This window comes from Panulirus ornatus, chromosome 33 (genome assembly GCF_036320965.1).
Source record: "Panulirus ornatus isolate Po-2019 chromosome 33, ASM3632096v1, whole genome shotgun sequence".
In the NCBI taxonomy this organism is placed as follows: Eukaryota; Metazoa; Arthropoda; class Malacostraca; order Decapoda; family Palinuridae; genus Panulirus; species Panulirus ornatus.
The window spans coordinates 7,853,595-7,867,301 of record NC_092256.1 but is presented as its reverse complement, the minus strand read 5'-3'; the positions used below and the strand labels follow the sequence as shown (position 1 = coordinate 7,867,301).

Here is a 13,707-nt window from a genome sequence, read left to right as displayed (position 1 = left end):
ACAATAAATAATCTTACCAACCAGTCAACAATACAGTCACCCCCTTTTTTAACAAATTCCACTGCAATACCATCCAAACCCACTGCCTTGCTGGCTTTCACCTTCTGCAAAGCTTTTACTACCTCTTCTCTGTTTACCAAATCATTCTCCCTAACCCTCTCACTTTGCACACCTCAACCAAAACACCCTATATCTGCCACTCTATCATCTAACACTTTCAACAAACCTTTAAAACACTCACTCCATCTCCCTCTCACATCACCACTACTTGTTATCACCTCCCCATTTGCCCCTTTCAATGAAGTTCCCATTTGTTCCCTTGTCTTACACACTTTATTTACCTCCTTCCAAAACATCTTTTTATTCTCCCTAAAATTTAATGATACTCTCTCACCCCAACTCTCATCTGCCCTCTTTTTCACCTCTTCCACCTTTTTCTTGACCTCCTACCTCTTTCTTTTATACATGTCCCACTCATTTGCATTTTTTCCCTGCAAAAATCATTCAAATGCATCTCTCTTCTCTTTCACTAATAATCTTACTTCTTCATCCCACCACTCACTACCCTTTCTAATCTGCCCACCTTCCACGCTTCTAATGCCACAAGCATATTTTGTGCAAGCCATCACTGCTTCCCTAAATACATCTCATTCATCTCCCACTCCCCTTACGTCCTTTGTTCTCACTTTTTTCCATTCTGTACTCAGTCTCTCCTGGTAATTCCCCACACAAGTCTCCTTCCCAAGCTCACTTACTCTCACCACTCTCTTCACCCTAACATTCTCATTTGTTTTCTGAAAACCTCTACAAATCTTCATTTTTGCATCCACAAGGTAATGATCAGACATCCCTTTAGTTGCACCTCTCAGCACGTTAACATCCAAAAGTCTCTCTTTCGCGCACCTATCAATTAACACATAATTCAATAACGTTCTCTGGCCATCTCTCCTACTTACATATATATACTTCCGCAAAGCTTTTATTACCTCTTCTCTGTTTACCAAATCATTTTCCCTAACCCTCTCAATTTGCACACCTCGACCAAAACACCCCATATAAACCAGGTATTCCCAAACACCAGTCCTTTTTCAACACATAAATCTACAAGCTCTTCACCATTTCCACTTACAACACTGAACACCCCATGTACATCAATTATTCCCTAAACTGCAACATTACTCACCTTTCCATTCAAACCACCCATCACTATAACCCGGTCTCGTGCATCAAAACTACAAACACACTCGTTCAGCTGCTCCCAAAACACTTGCCTCTCATGATCTTTCTTCTCATGCCCAGGTGCATATGCACCAATAATCACCCATCTCTCTCCATCCACTCTATCACATACTCCCATCACTCCTGTTTCAGGAGAAGTGCCACTCCTTCCCTTGCTCTCGTCCTCTCACTAACCCGACTTTATTCCCAAGACATTCCTAAACCAAGACATTCCTAAACCCTTTACCCTTGAGCTTTGTTTCACTCAGAGCCAAATCATCCAGGTTCCTTTCCTCAAACATACTACCTATCTCTCCTTTTTTCTCATCTTGTTTACATCCACACACATTTAGACACCCCAATCTGAGCCTTCGAGGAGGATGAGCACTCCCCGTGCGACTCCTGTTTCCCCTTTTAGAAAGTTAAAATACAAGGAGGGGAGGGTTTCTAGCCCCCCGCTCCCGTCCCCTTTAGTTGCCTTCTACGACAGTCTGTTGTGGATGAGAGAGCTTGAGAAGTGAGTCAGTTGTTGTTCGCTGATATACAGTGCTGGTGGCTGATTTGGGTGAGAAACTGCAGAAGCTGGTGACTGAGTTTGGTAAAGTGTGTGAAAGAAGAAAGCTGAGAGTAAATGTGAATAAGAACAAGGTTATTATTTACTCATTTATTATACTTTGTCGATGTCTCCCCGCGTTAGCTAGGTAGCAGAAGGAAACAGACGAAAGAATGACCCAACCCCCCCACGTACACATGTATATACCTACATGTCCACACACTCACATATACATATATATACATACACAGACATATACATATATGCTCATGTACATAATTCATACTTGCTGCCTTCATTCATTCCTGTCGCCACCGTGCCACACAGCGTTGTATCATCAGCAAACAACAACAGACTCACTTCCCAAACCCCTCTCATCCACAACAGATGGCATACTTGCCCCTCTCTCCAAAACTCTTGCATTCACCTCCCTAACAACCCCATCCATAAAAAAATCAAACAACCATGGAGACATATATATACATATATGTGAAGATTTAGTGAGGTGCATTCACATGTGCTATAATTAATAGTCAAGCAAGAGATTAAATATATAATTCTTTCAATTACTGTACAACGAAGGGGCATAAAATCTCATTATAACAAAACACATTAGAATCTTCATTCATCTGTAAAAACATACTAAAAATTCATCTAGTATAGCAGTTCAACTTGTAATGTTTTCTTGATAAAGGCAATGCCCTACCTCCATCATCAATGAACCAGCGGTCAGACCTGCCAAGAGGATCTTTATTCTTAAGAAGAGCAACATGGTCTCCAGGGTATAGTGTGAGCTCCATCACCTCTGCTGGGGTATGAACTTCTGTTACCACATAAATCACTTCAGCTGGGTAGCTGTGCAGCACTTTCTTCTTCACTGACTGAAATACAAAGGACTTCTAAGTCTATCAGTGAGGAATCATTGTATGGTATCAATTATGAAACAGATTTGCTGCTAGAAAAGTAATTTTGCCTCAATCATACTATACATCAAGCTTAGCCAAATCATTCAATGATTTGCATAGATGATTGGCTAGAGTTATTCACCAATGAAAGCAACAGAGGATGAACCTGTCTTGTCTAAAACTTTCATTCATAAGAAAAATATAAGTGATGTAAATTAATGTTGTCTGAAAGGAAACAGAGTGAAAGTATGGATTTTGCAAAGCCCTATAGAGTGAGAGAAGCAAGTTCACTTAACTATGTTATAATTATGAGGGATGAAAGACTGGAAGAGGTGACAGAATCTAAGCATTTGGGAGCAATCTTGGGTAAGTTTTTTAGTAGCCTGTGTTTGGAAAATTATAGATGTTTAGCAATATCGTTTATTTTCTGCATAAGATTGCCTCTGGGAAACACTGTGCTGGAGTTGCCCTATGCCAGTGGCCTGTCAAATGTGAGGCATTAAAGGCTAAGAAGCAGCACTCAAGTCCACCAGTTATGCCATGGAATAAAAGGAGCAAGCAACTGAGATTAACATCTCCAAATGTTAATGAAATGACTGTTGAGATTAAAAGGATGGAGCTTGTGGAAAATTTTAAAAGTTATACTTTGGACGTGATGGGGAACAGAGGAAAATCATATCCTTAAACAGGGTACATCAAGTGAAAATGGGAATGATGAATGCAAGTTGTGGGAAGTTGTGCAAGGAGTTGTATTAACAAGAATTAATGGAAATTATCAGGTAAGACAAAAAGAAGGGAGTGCAGCTGTATCATCATCAAGAATATGGGAGGATGTTACAGAGCATGGATGAAATGGACCAAAAACAGTGTTAGTAAAAGGAAATACTGTAATAGTGAAATATACATGGGTATGTATATATGTGCCTTTGAATATAAAGACTGTATGTGGTAAGGTTGAAACTAGGCATTTCTGGAGAAGTCTGAATAGCTGCATACAAGGGTTTGAGAAGAAGAAGTTGGCTGTAATGTGTGATATGAATGTGAAGGTGGGATGTGATGAAATTAGTGAGATAGTTGGTAGATGGGAGTGCCTGGAGTCTGCCTTGCAGACTTCTTTCATCAGCACAAGATGATTCACATTTATATACAAAGAAGATATGATAGAAGAAAACAACTAAAGGGTTTGATAGATTATGTGGGAGTCGATGAAAGATTGAGAAATGCTGTGCTGGATGGTAAGGTTGTGAGGGAATTCTCTGGAAGTTGTAACAAATTAACAGTTCTTGTAAAGGTGAGGATCAGGGAGGTGTGGAGGTATGGCATAAGAAAATGTGTATAGGGAAAAGTGTCAAAATGGAGATGAATCAGAAGGAATGCATGAAGGAGTATGAAAGAAGAGTGACAGACAGTTTTGATGAAAGTGCAGTTATAAGTGAATGTGTTTAAAATGTTAAGAGAAAGACTGTTTAAGATAGTAGAATCTGTAGCTGGATACAAGGTATCCAAAGTGGAAAAAAGGCAATGCATGGTGGACAGATGAGATTGGAAATGCTGTGAAAGACAAAAAAAAAAAAAGGCATATGGCAGGTTGCTCGAAAGGAATGTGCCAGTGGAATTTCAGCATAGGAGGGAAAAATATAATATGCATAAGTGGACTGTTAAGAGGCTGACAGAGGAAAGCAAAGCACGAGTAGGTTAAGATTTTGGAAGAAAGTTGAGTGAAAAGTTTAGGGAAAAATAAGAAACTGTACTGGAAGGAGGTGAAAAAGAAAAGAGATGGATGTAAGAGTCGAACTGCAAATGTGAAGAGTAAGGAAGAGGAGCTGCTGAATCAAAAGGAGGAAGTGAAAGGAAGATGGAAAGAGTAGCTTGAAGAACTGATGAATGTGGAAGAAGGTGAGGCAATAATGATGCTGAAGGTAGGAGAGGCACCTCGAGTGGATGGGATTACAGCTGAAATGTTGAAGTATGAAGTGTGATTGAGTGGATGCATATGATATGTAATTCAGCATGGCAGTCGAACGGTGTGCCTGAGGGTTGGATGAAAGCTATTATTGCTTCTTTATTCAAAAGAAAGGTGCTAAGGGTGTATGCAGCAATTACAGGGGAATAAGTCTGTTAAGTAAAACAGAAAAAGTGCTTTGTAATAGTGATGACTGATAGAGTGATGGAGGTGACAATGCAAAATAAGTGAGGAGCAAAGGGATTTTAGAAAAGTAAGGGATATATGGATCAGATTTTTGGAGTGAGAATGAGTGTGGAAAACTATCTAGCTAAAGGTAAGAAGGTGTATGAAGGTTTCATGGATCTGAAAACAGCATATGACACAGTCAAACAGAATGCTGAATGGAGTTAGGGGGTGACTGTTGGATGGTTTGAAAGCCTTTTATAGAGGAGCAAATGCATGTGTAAGGGTGGACAGAGAGTTGAGTGAAAGTTTTGGTGTACATGTGGGTGTTAGGCAGGGCTGTGTGATGTCACCATGGATGGAGTGATAAGAGAAATGAAAGCTAACTAAGAGAAAAAGGGGTGTAGAGATGAAATGAGGGTGACAGCACTGAATGTGAATGGGATGACTGGTGAGAGTAAAAGTTGTGAGCTTGTGGAAAGGTTTAAAAGTTGTAGCTTAAATGTGCTAGGGATTGGGGAAATCCATATACTTTGGCAGGGTGTCTCAAGTGAAAATGAGAATGACGAATGCAAGTTATGGGAGGGCATGGAAGGAGGTGTGGTATGGACAGGAATGAGCAAAAATTACCAGGGAAGAGGGAATGAAGGATGCACAATTCTGCTATCACCAAGAGTGTGGGTGAAAGGAAGGAGTGGGATTGTGAAGTATGCATGGGTATGTGTATATGTGCTTGTGTATATGAAGATTGAATGAGGTAAGAATGAAATGAAGCTTTTCTGGAAATATCTGAATGACAGTATAAACAGCTTTGTGAATATGAGAAACACAGTCATATTGGGTGATATGAATGTGACAGATGGTAAACGGTGAGTGCCTGGAGTAAATCAGAATGGAAGTTATCTTGTGAAAGTTTGTGCTGAGAGGAATTTACTCCTTGCATACACCTCTTTTCAGCACAAGATGATCCACAGATATACATGGATGAGGAATGATGGAAGAAAAGGACAAAAGGCTTTGGCTGATTATGTGGCGTGGATGCAAAATTGAGAAAGGCAATGCTAGATGAAAGAGATGTGAAAGGATTCTTTGGAGACTCTGGCTATTTCACAGTTCTTGTGGAGATGAGAATTTGGGAGAGGTAGAGGTATGGTGTAAGGAAGAATGAAGAGGTAAAGTGTTGATAAGTGAATAAATTAATCATAAAAATGCATGGAGGAGTAAGAAAGGAAGGTAAATGAAAGCTTAGATGGTAGTGCAGTGAATGTAGGAATTTAATCATGTGTGAATGAGATGTTTACAGTGTTTAGAGAAATATCACTAAAGGTCGTAGAAGGGGGAGACTGTGTTTGTTGACTGATTGGTAAGGATATCTAATGTATGTATGACTCATGGTGAGGTGCCTGAGGATTGGCAGAATGCATGCATAGTGCTATTGTACAAAGGCAAAAGGGATAAAGGCGAGTGCTCAAATGACAGAGGTATAAGTTTGTTGAGTATTCCTGGGAAATATGGGAGGGTATTGATTGAGTGGGTGAAGGCATGTACAGAGCATCAGATTGGGGAAGAGCAGTGTGGTTTCAGAAGTGGTAGAGGATGTGTGGATCAGGTGTTTGCTTTGAAGAATGTATGTGAGAAAGACTTAGAAAAGCAAATGGATTTGTACGTAGCATCTATGGATCTGGAGAAGGCATATGATAGAGTTGATAGAGTATATGGTGTGGGAGGCAAGTTCCTAGAAGCAGTGATAAGTCTTTATCAAGGATGTAAGTCATGTGTATGTGTGGGAAGAGAGGAAAGTGATTGGTTCTCAGTGAATGTCAGTTTGCAGCAGGGGTGCATGATGTCTCCATGGTTGTTTAATTTGTTTATGGATGGGGTTGTTAGGGAGGTGAATGCAAGAGCTTTGGAGAGAGGGGCAAGTATGCAGTCTGTTGTGGATGAGAGAGCTTGGGAAGTGAGTCAGTTGTTGTTCAACCATGTATTAAACCAACTTTGGAATCTGTTCAGGTCTTCTTGTAAGCTGATGCAGTCCTTCTCACTTTCACTTCCGTCAAGACTTTTGCATCATCTGCAAGCATATTTAGGTAAGAGTACAAACCTAAAGGCAAGTCATTCATGTATATCAAGAATAGTAAGAGGTGCCAAAACAGAACCCTGTGGCACTCTGCTGGTGACCTCCACTCATCTGGAGGCAGTTCCTCTGATATGTGTCTTTGTTTCCTTCCAGTTACATAATCTATCCATTGAAAAGGTTCCCCCTTATTCCTGCCTAATATTCCAGTTTATCAATCAGCCTCCCATATGGAATTGTGTCAAATGCTTTCTGTTGGTCAAGATATAAACAATGTACCCACTTTTTACTTTTGTTAAAGATTGAGCTCAATCTCTCAAAGAAATCCAAGAGATTCAGTAAATGTGACCTCCTTTCCCTAAATCTATGTTGCCTCACACTTAGATAATTTCTCTTCAGCAGAAAATTCTCCATTTGCTTTCTAATTACCTTTACCATGACCTGACTGACAACAATCATCAAGGATATAAGTCTGTAGTCCAGAACTTCTTCCTGGTCTCAATTTTTATAGATGGGTATGAAGTTTGGCCTTTTCCTCTCTCCCGCCAAATTACTTTTTTTCCAGTGATATCTCAAGCAGTATTTCATGACGTATGTCTTTTTTACCGGCATACATCTTTTGCACATATAGTGGGGTTTCATCAGGACCATATACTTTGTATGGGTCAAGACTTTTTAGAATTATGTTAATGTCTTTTCTTAAGGCAACAGTGTCTTCCACTGTGAAAACACTTTTGAACTTGTTATTCACTTCCTTATAAATCCTTTCATTATCCACGACTATTTTTTCCTCTGAATCCATCCTTGTTTTCTTATATAAGGCTAAGGGTAAACAAGTTTCCACTCCTTAATTGTACATTTCACATAACCTTTCACCAAAATACCCTGGTTACTGTACTGGACTTCATATCCTAATCTGTGCTACCATAGAAACTGTAAAGTTTTGTGTAGTTTCTTCAACTCCATCTCCTCCTTAAGTTCTGTCTCATCTCTGCTGCTTTTATTTCCTTGCTTACAACATGATCAAACATAAGAATAACAGGATCACTTTTTCCAAATGGTGTATCATGTGTGGTACAGGAAATTTTCTGGTTGAGATTCTAAGAACTTGAGTCTCCATAATTCCCTGTCACTATGTGAATTCAAACTTTTCCAGTATGTGTGTGTGTGTGTGTGTGTGTGTGTGTGTGTGTGTGTGTGTGTGTGTGTGTGTGTGTGTCACTCACTTCAGAAGTATCTTTCTTGACTGTTGTATTCTCAAGACTCTTGCGTCCCCATGACTTAGGTCTAGGCAGAGATTTCTGGAGGGAATCAACAGGGATAAAGCTCAGATGTCGAAACTCTCCAATCTGCTGTAGGTACTTCACACGGAATTGGGCCAACATATCTTCTCCTCCAGAAAAGGATAATCCAGGAATCTGTGAAAATGTGAATAGATATAATATCTAAGGTACTATACCAATTTCTTGCTAAAATCTTACTTATTAAAGCATACAAAATCAAACAATCAAAATCTTATTAAATATGATATTAACAGAGTCAGATTCAGGGTCAGCCATAGTAACATGCTAAAAGATCTAGCTAAATACCACCTGTCCAGCATATATCAATTATAAACAGTTTTGCATCACATTCCTTGTCATCCTTGTATTTCAACTTTCTAAAAGGGGAAACAGAAGGAGTCACGCGGGGAGTGCTCCTCATCCTCGAAGGCTCAGATTGGGGTGTCTAAATGCATGGTGATGTAACCAAGATGAGAAAAAAGGAGAGATAGGTAGTATGTGTGGGGAAATGAACCTGGATGTTTTGGCTCTGAGTGAAATGAGGCTTAAGGGTAAAGGTGAAGAGTGGTTTGGGAATGTTTTGGGAGTAAAGTCAGAGGTTGGTGAGAGGACAAGAGCAAGGGAAGGAGTAACACTACTCCTGAAACAGGAGTTGTGGGAGTATGTGATACAGTGTAAGAAAGTAAACTCTAGACTGATATGGGTAAAACTGAAAGTGGATGGAGAGAGATGGGTGATTATTGGTGCCTATGCATTTGGGCATAAGAAGAAAGATCATGAGAGGCAAGCATTTTGAGAGCAGCTGAGTGAGTGTTAGAAGTTTTGATGCATGAGACCGGGTTATAGTGAGGGGTGATCTGAATGCAAAGGTGAGTAATGTGGCAGTTGAGGGAATAATTGGCATACATGGGATGGTCAGTATTGTAAATGCAAATGGTGAAGAGCTTGTAGAATTGTGTGCTGAAAAAGGACTGGTGATTGGGAATACCTATTCTAAAAACAGAGATATACATAAGCAAACATATGTAAGTAGGAGAGATGGCCAGTGAGCGTTCTTGGATTACGTGTTAATTGATAGGAGCGCAAGAGAGACTTTTCGATGTTAATGTACTGAGATATGCAACTGGAGAGATGTCTGATCATTATCTTGTGGAGATGAAGGTGAAGATTTGTAGAGGTTTTCAGAAAAGAAGAGAGAATGTTGGGGTGAAGAGAGTCGTGAGAGTAAGTGAGCTTGGGAAGGAGACTTGTGTAAGGAAGTACCAGGAGAGACTGAGTGCAGAATGGAAAAAGGTGAAAGCAAAGGATGTAAGGGTAGTGGGGAAGGAATGTGATGTATTTAGAGAAGCAGTGATGGCTTGCACAAAAGATACTTTTGGCATGAGAAGCAGGGGAGGTGGGCAGATTAGAAAGGGTAATCAGTGGTGGGATGAAGAAGTAAGATTATTAGTGAAAGAGAGGAGAGAGGCATTTGGATGAGCTTTGCAGGGAAATAGTGCAAATGACTGGGAGATATATAAAAGAAAGAGGCAAGGAGGTCAAGAGAAAGGTGCAACAGGTAAAAAAGAGGGCAAATGAGAGTAGGGAGAGAATCATTAAATTCTAACGAGAATAAAAAGATGTTTTAGAAAGAAGTAAATAAAGTGAGTGAGACAAGAGAACAAATGGGAACATAGGTGAAGAGGGCAAATGGGGAAGCAATAACAAGTAGTGGTGATTTGAGAAGATGGAGTGAGTATTTTGAAGGTTGGTTGAATGTGTTAGATGACAGAGTGGCAGATATATGGTGTTTTGGTCGAGGTAGTGTGCGAAGTGAGAGGGTGAGATAAATTGATTTGGTAAACAGAGAAGAGGTAGTAAAAGCTTTGCGGATGATGAATGCTAGCAATGCAGCGGGTTTAGATGCTATTGCAGTGGAATTTATTAAAAAAGGGGTGACTGTGTTGTTGACTGCATGGTAAGGATATCTAATGTATGTATGACTCATGGTGAGGTGCCTGAGGATTTTCGGAATGCATGCATAGTGCCATTGCACAAAGGCAAAGGGGATAAGAGTGAGTGCTCAAATTACAGAGGTATAAGTTTTTTGAGTATTCCTGGGAAATTATATGGAAGGGTATTGATTGAGAGGGTGAAAGCATGTACAGAGCATCATATTGGGGAAGAGCAGTGTGGTTTCAGAAGTGGTAGAGGATGTGTGGATCAGGTGTTTGATTTGAAGAATGTATGTGAGAAAGACTTAGAAAAGCAAATGGATTTGTATGTAGCATTTATGGATCTGGCAAAGGAATATGACAGAGTTGACAGAGATGCTCTGTGGAAGGTATTAAGAATATATGGTGTGGGAGGCAAGTTGTTAGAAGCAGTGAAAAGTTTTTATCGAGGATGTAAGGCATGTGTACGAGTAGGAAGAGAGGAAAGTGATTGGTTCTCAGTAAATGTCGGTCTGCAGCAGGGGTGCATGATGTCTCCATGGTTGTTTAATTTGTTTATGGATGGAGTTGTTAGGGAGGTGAATCAAAGAGTTTTGGAGAGAGGGGCAAGTATGCAGTCTGTTGTGGATGAGAGGGCTTGGGAAGTGAGTCAGTTGTTGTTCGCTGAAGATACAGCGCTGGTGGATGATTGGGGTGAGAAACTGCAGAAGCTGGTGACTGAGTTTGGTAAAGTGTGTGAAAGAAAAAAGCTGAGAGTAAATGTGAACAAGAGCAAGGTTATTAGGTACTGTAGGGTTCAGGGACAAGTCAATTGGGAGGTAAGTTTGAGAGAAAAACAGGAAAAAGTGAAGTGTTTTAGATATCTGGGAGTGGATTTGGCAGCAGATGGAACCATGGAGGTGGAAGTGAGTCACAGGGTGAAGGAGGGGGCAAAAGTTCTGGGAGTGTTCAAAAATGTGTGGAAGGTGAGAACATTATCTCGGAAAGCAACAATGGGTATGTTTGAAGGAATGGTAGTTCCAACAATGTTATATGGTTGCAAGGCATGGGCTATAAATAGGGTTGTGTGGAAGAGGGTGGATGTGTTGGAAATGAGATGTTTGAGGACAATATGTGGTGTGAGGTGGTTTGATTGAGTAAGTAATGAAAGGGTAAGAGAGATGTGTGGTAATAAAAAGTGTGGTTGAGAGAACAGAAGAGGGTGTTTTGAAATGGTTTGGTCACATGGAGAGAATGAGTGGGGAAAGATTTACAAAGAGGATATATGTGTCAGAGGTGGAGGGAACAAGGAGAAGTGGGAGACCAAACTGAAGGTGGAAAGATGGAGTGAAAAAGATTTTGAGTGATCGGGGCCTGAACATGCAAGAGGGTGAAAGGAGTGCAAGGAATAGAGTGAATTGGAATGATGTGGTATACCGGGGTCGACGTGCTGTCAATGGATTGAACCAGGGCATGTGAAGCATCTGGTTTAAACCATGGAAAGTTTTCTGGGGCCTGGATTTCGAAAGGGAGCTGTGGTTTCGGTGCATTATACATGACAGCTGGAGATTGAGTGTGAACGAATGTGGCCTTTGTTGTCTTTTCCTAGCACTACCTCGCACCCATGTAGGGGGAGGGGGTTGTCCTTTCATGTGTGGCGGGGTGGCGACAGGGATGAATAAAGGCAGCAAGTATGAATTATGTACATGTGTATATATGTGCATGTCTGTGTATGTATATATATGTATACGTTGAAATGTATAGGTATGTATATGTGCGTGTGTGGACGTGTATGTGTATACATGTGTATGTGGGCGGGTTGGGCCATTCTCTCATCCGTTTCCTTGCGCTACATCACTAACATGGGAGACAGCAACAAAGTATAAAAAATATAAATGAATAAATAATTATTTTTATTATTATCTATTTATTCATTTATCATACTTTGTCACTGGCTCCTGCATTAGTGATGTAGTGCAAGGAGAGAGATGAAAGAATGGCCCAGCCTACCCACATATACATGCATATACAAAAACGCCCATATATGCACATATACATACATATACATTTCAACGGATTGGTGGAATGCTTGCATAGTGCCATTGCACAAAGGCAAAGGGGATAAGAATGAGTGCTCAAATTACAGAGGCATAAGTTTGTTGAGAATTCCTGGTGTGGAAGGCGAGAACATTATCTCGGAGAGCAAAAATGGGTATGTTTGAAGGAATAGTGGTTCCAACAATGTTATATGGTTGTAAGGCATGGGCTATAAATAGGGTTGTGTGGAAGAGGGTGGATGTGTTGGAAATGAGATGTCTGAGGACAATATGTGGTGTGAGCTGGTTTGATCGAGTAAGTAATGTAAGGGTAAGAGAGATGTGTGGAAATAAAGAGAGCGTCGTTGAGAGAGCAGAAGAGGGTGTTTTGAAATGGTTTGGTCACATGGAGAGAATGAGTGAGGAAAGATTGACCAAGAGGATATATGTGTCAGAGGTGGAGGGAACGAGAAGTGGGAGACCAAATTGGAGGTGGAAAGATGGAGTGAAAAAGATTTTGAGTGATCGGGGCCTGAACATGCAGGAGGGTGAAAGGCGTGCAAGGAATAGAGTGAATTGGAACGATGTGGTATACCGGGGTCGACATGCTGTCAATGGATTGAACCAGGGCATGTGAAGCGTCTGGGGTAAACCATGGAAAGTTCTGTGGGGCCTGGATATGGAAAGGGAGCTGTGGTTTCGGTGCATTATTACTTGACAGCTAGAGACTGAGTGTGAACGAATGGGGCCTTTGTTGTCTTTTCCTAGCGCTACCTTGCACTTATGAGGGGGGAGGGGGTTGTTATTCCATGTGTGGCGGGGTGGCGATGGGAATAAATAAAGGCAGACAGTATGAATTATGTACATGTGTATATATATGTATATGCCTGTGTGTGTATATATATGTATACATTGAGATGTATAGGTATGTATATTTGCTTGTGTGGACGTGTATGTATATACATGTGTATGTGGGTGGGTTGGGCCATTCTTTCGTCTGTTTCCTTGTGATACCTCGCTGACGCAAAAGACAGTGACAAAGTACGGTAAATGAATAAATAGATACGTTGAAATGTTATTTATTAATTTATTTTGCTTTGTCGCTGTCTCCCGCGTTAGCGAGGTATCACAAGGAAACAGACGAAAGAATGGCCCAACCCACCCACATACTCATGTATATACACATACATGTCCACACACGCACATATACATACCTATACATTTCAACATATACATATATATACATAAACAGACATATACACAAATACACATGTACATAATTCACACTTACTGCCTTTATTCATTCCTGTTGCCACCCCACCACACATGAAATGACAACCCCCTCCCCCTGCATGCATGCGAGGTAGTGCTAGGAAAAGACAACAAAGGCCACATTCGTTCACACTCAGTCTCTAGCTGTCATGTATAATGCACTGAAACCACAACTCCCTTGCCACATCCAGGCCCAACAAAACTTTCCATGGTTTACCCCAGACACTTCACATGCACTGGTTCAATCCAATGACAGCACATTTCAAGGTATAGATACATATACATACACAAACATATACATATATCATCATACTTAATCACTTTT

At 40.6% G+C, this 13,707-nt stretch overlaps 1 protein-coding gene across 4 annotated transcripts in view; it reads right to left on the bottom strand.

Moving 5' to 3' along the window:
- LOC139759424 (uncharacterized) overlaps nt 1-13,707 on the bottom strand; it is a 286,276-nt gene that overhangs the window by 59,663 nt on the left and 212,906 nt on the right. For all 4 annotated transcript variants that reach the window (XR_011715046.1, XM_071681522.1, XM_071681521.1 and 1 more), the window contains exons 17-18: nt 8,105-8,296; nt 2,478-2,652 (exon numbers count right to left, since the gene is read on the bottom strand). Coding sequence is in view for 3 of the 4 variants with exons in the window: in XM_071681522.1 (XP_071537623.1) it covers nt 2,478-2,652; nt 8,105-8,296 (367 nt within the window). In the remaining variant the exon portion in view is untranslated. The remainder of the gene's footprint in view (nt 1-2,477; nt 2,653-8,104; nt 8,297-13,707) is intronic.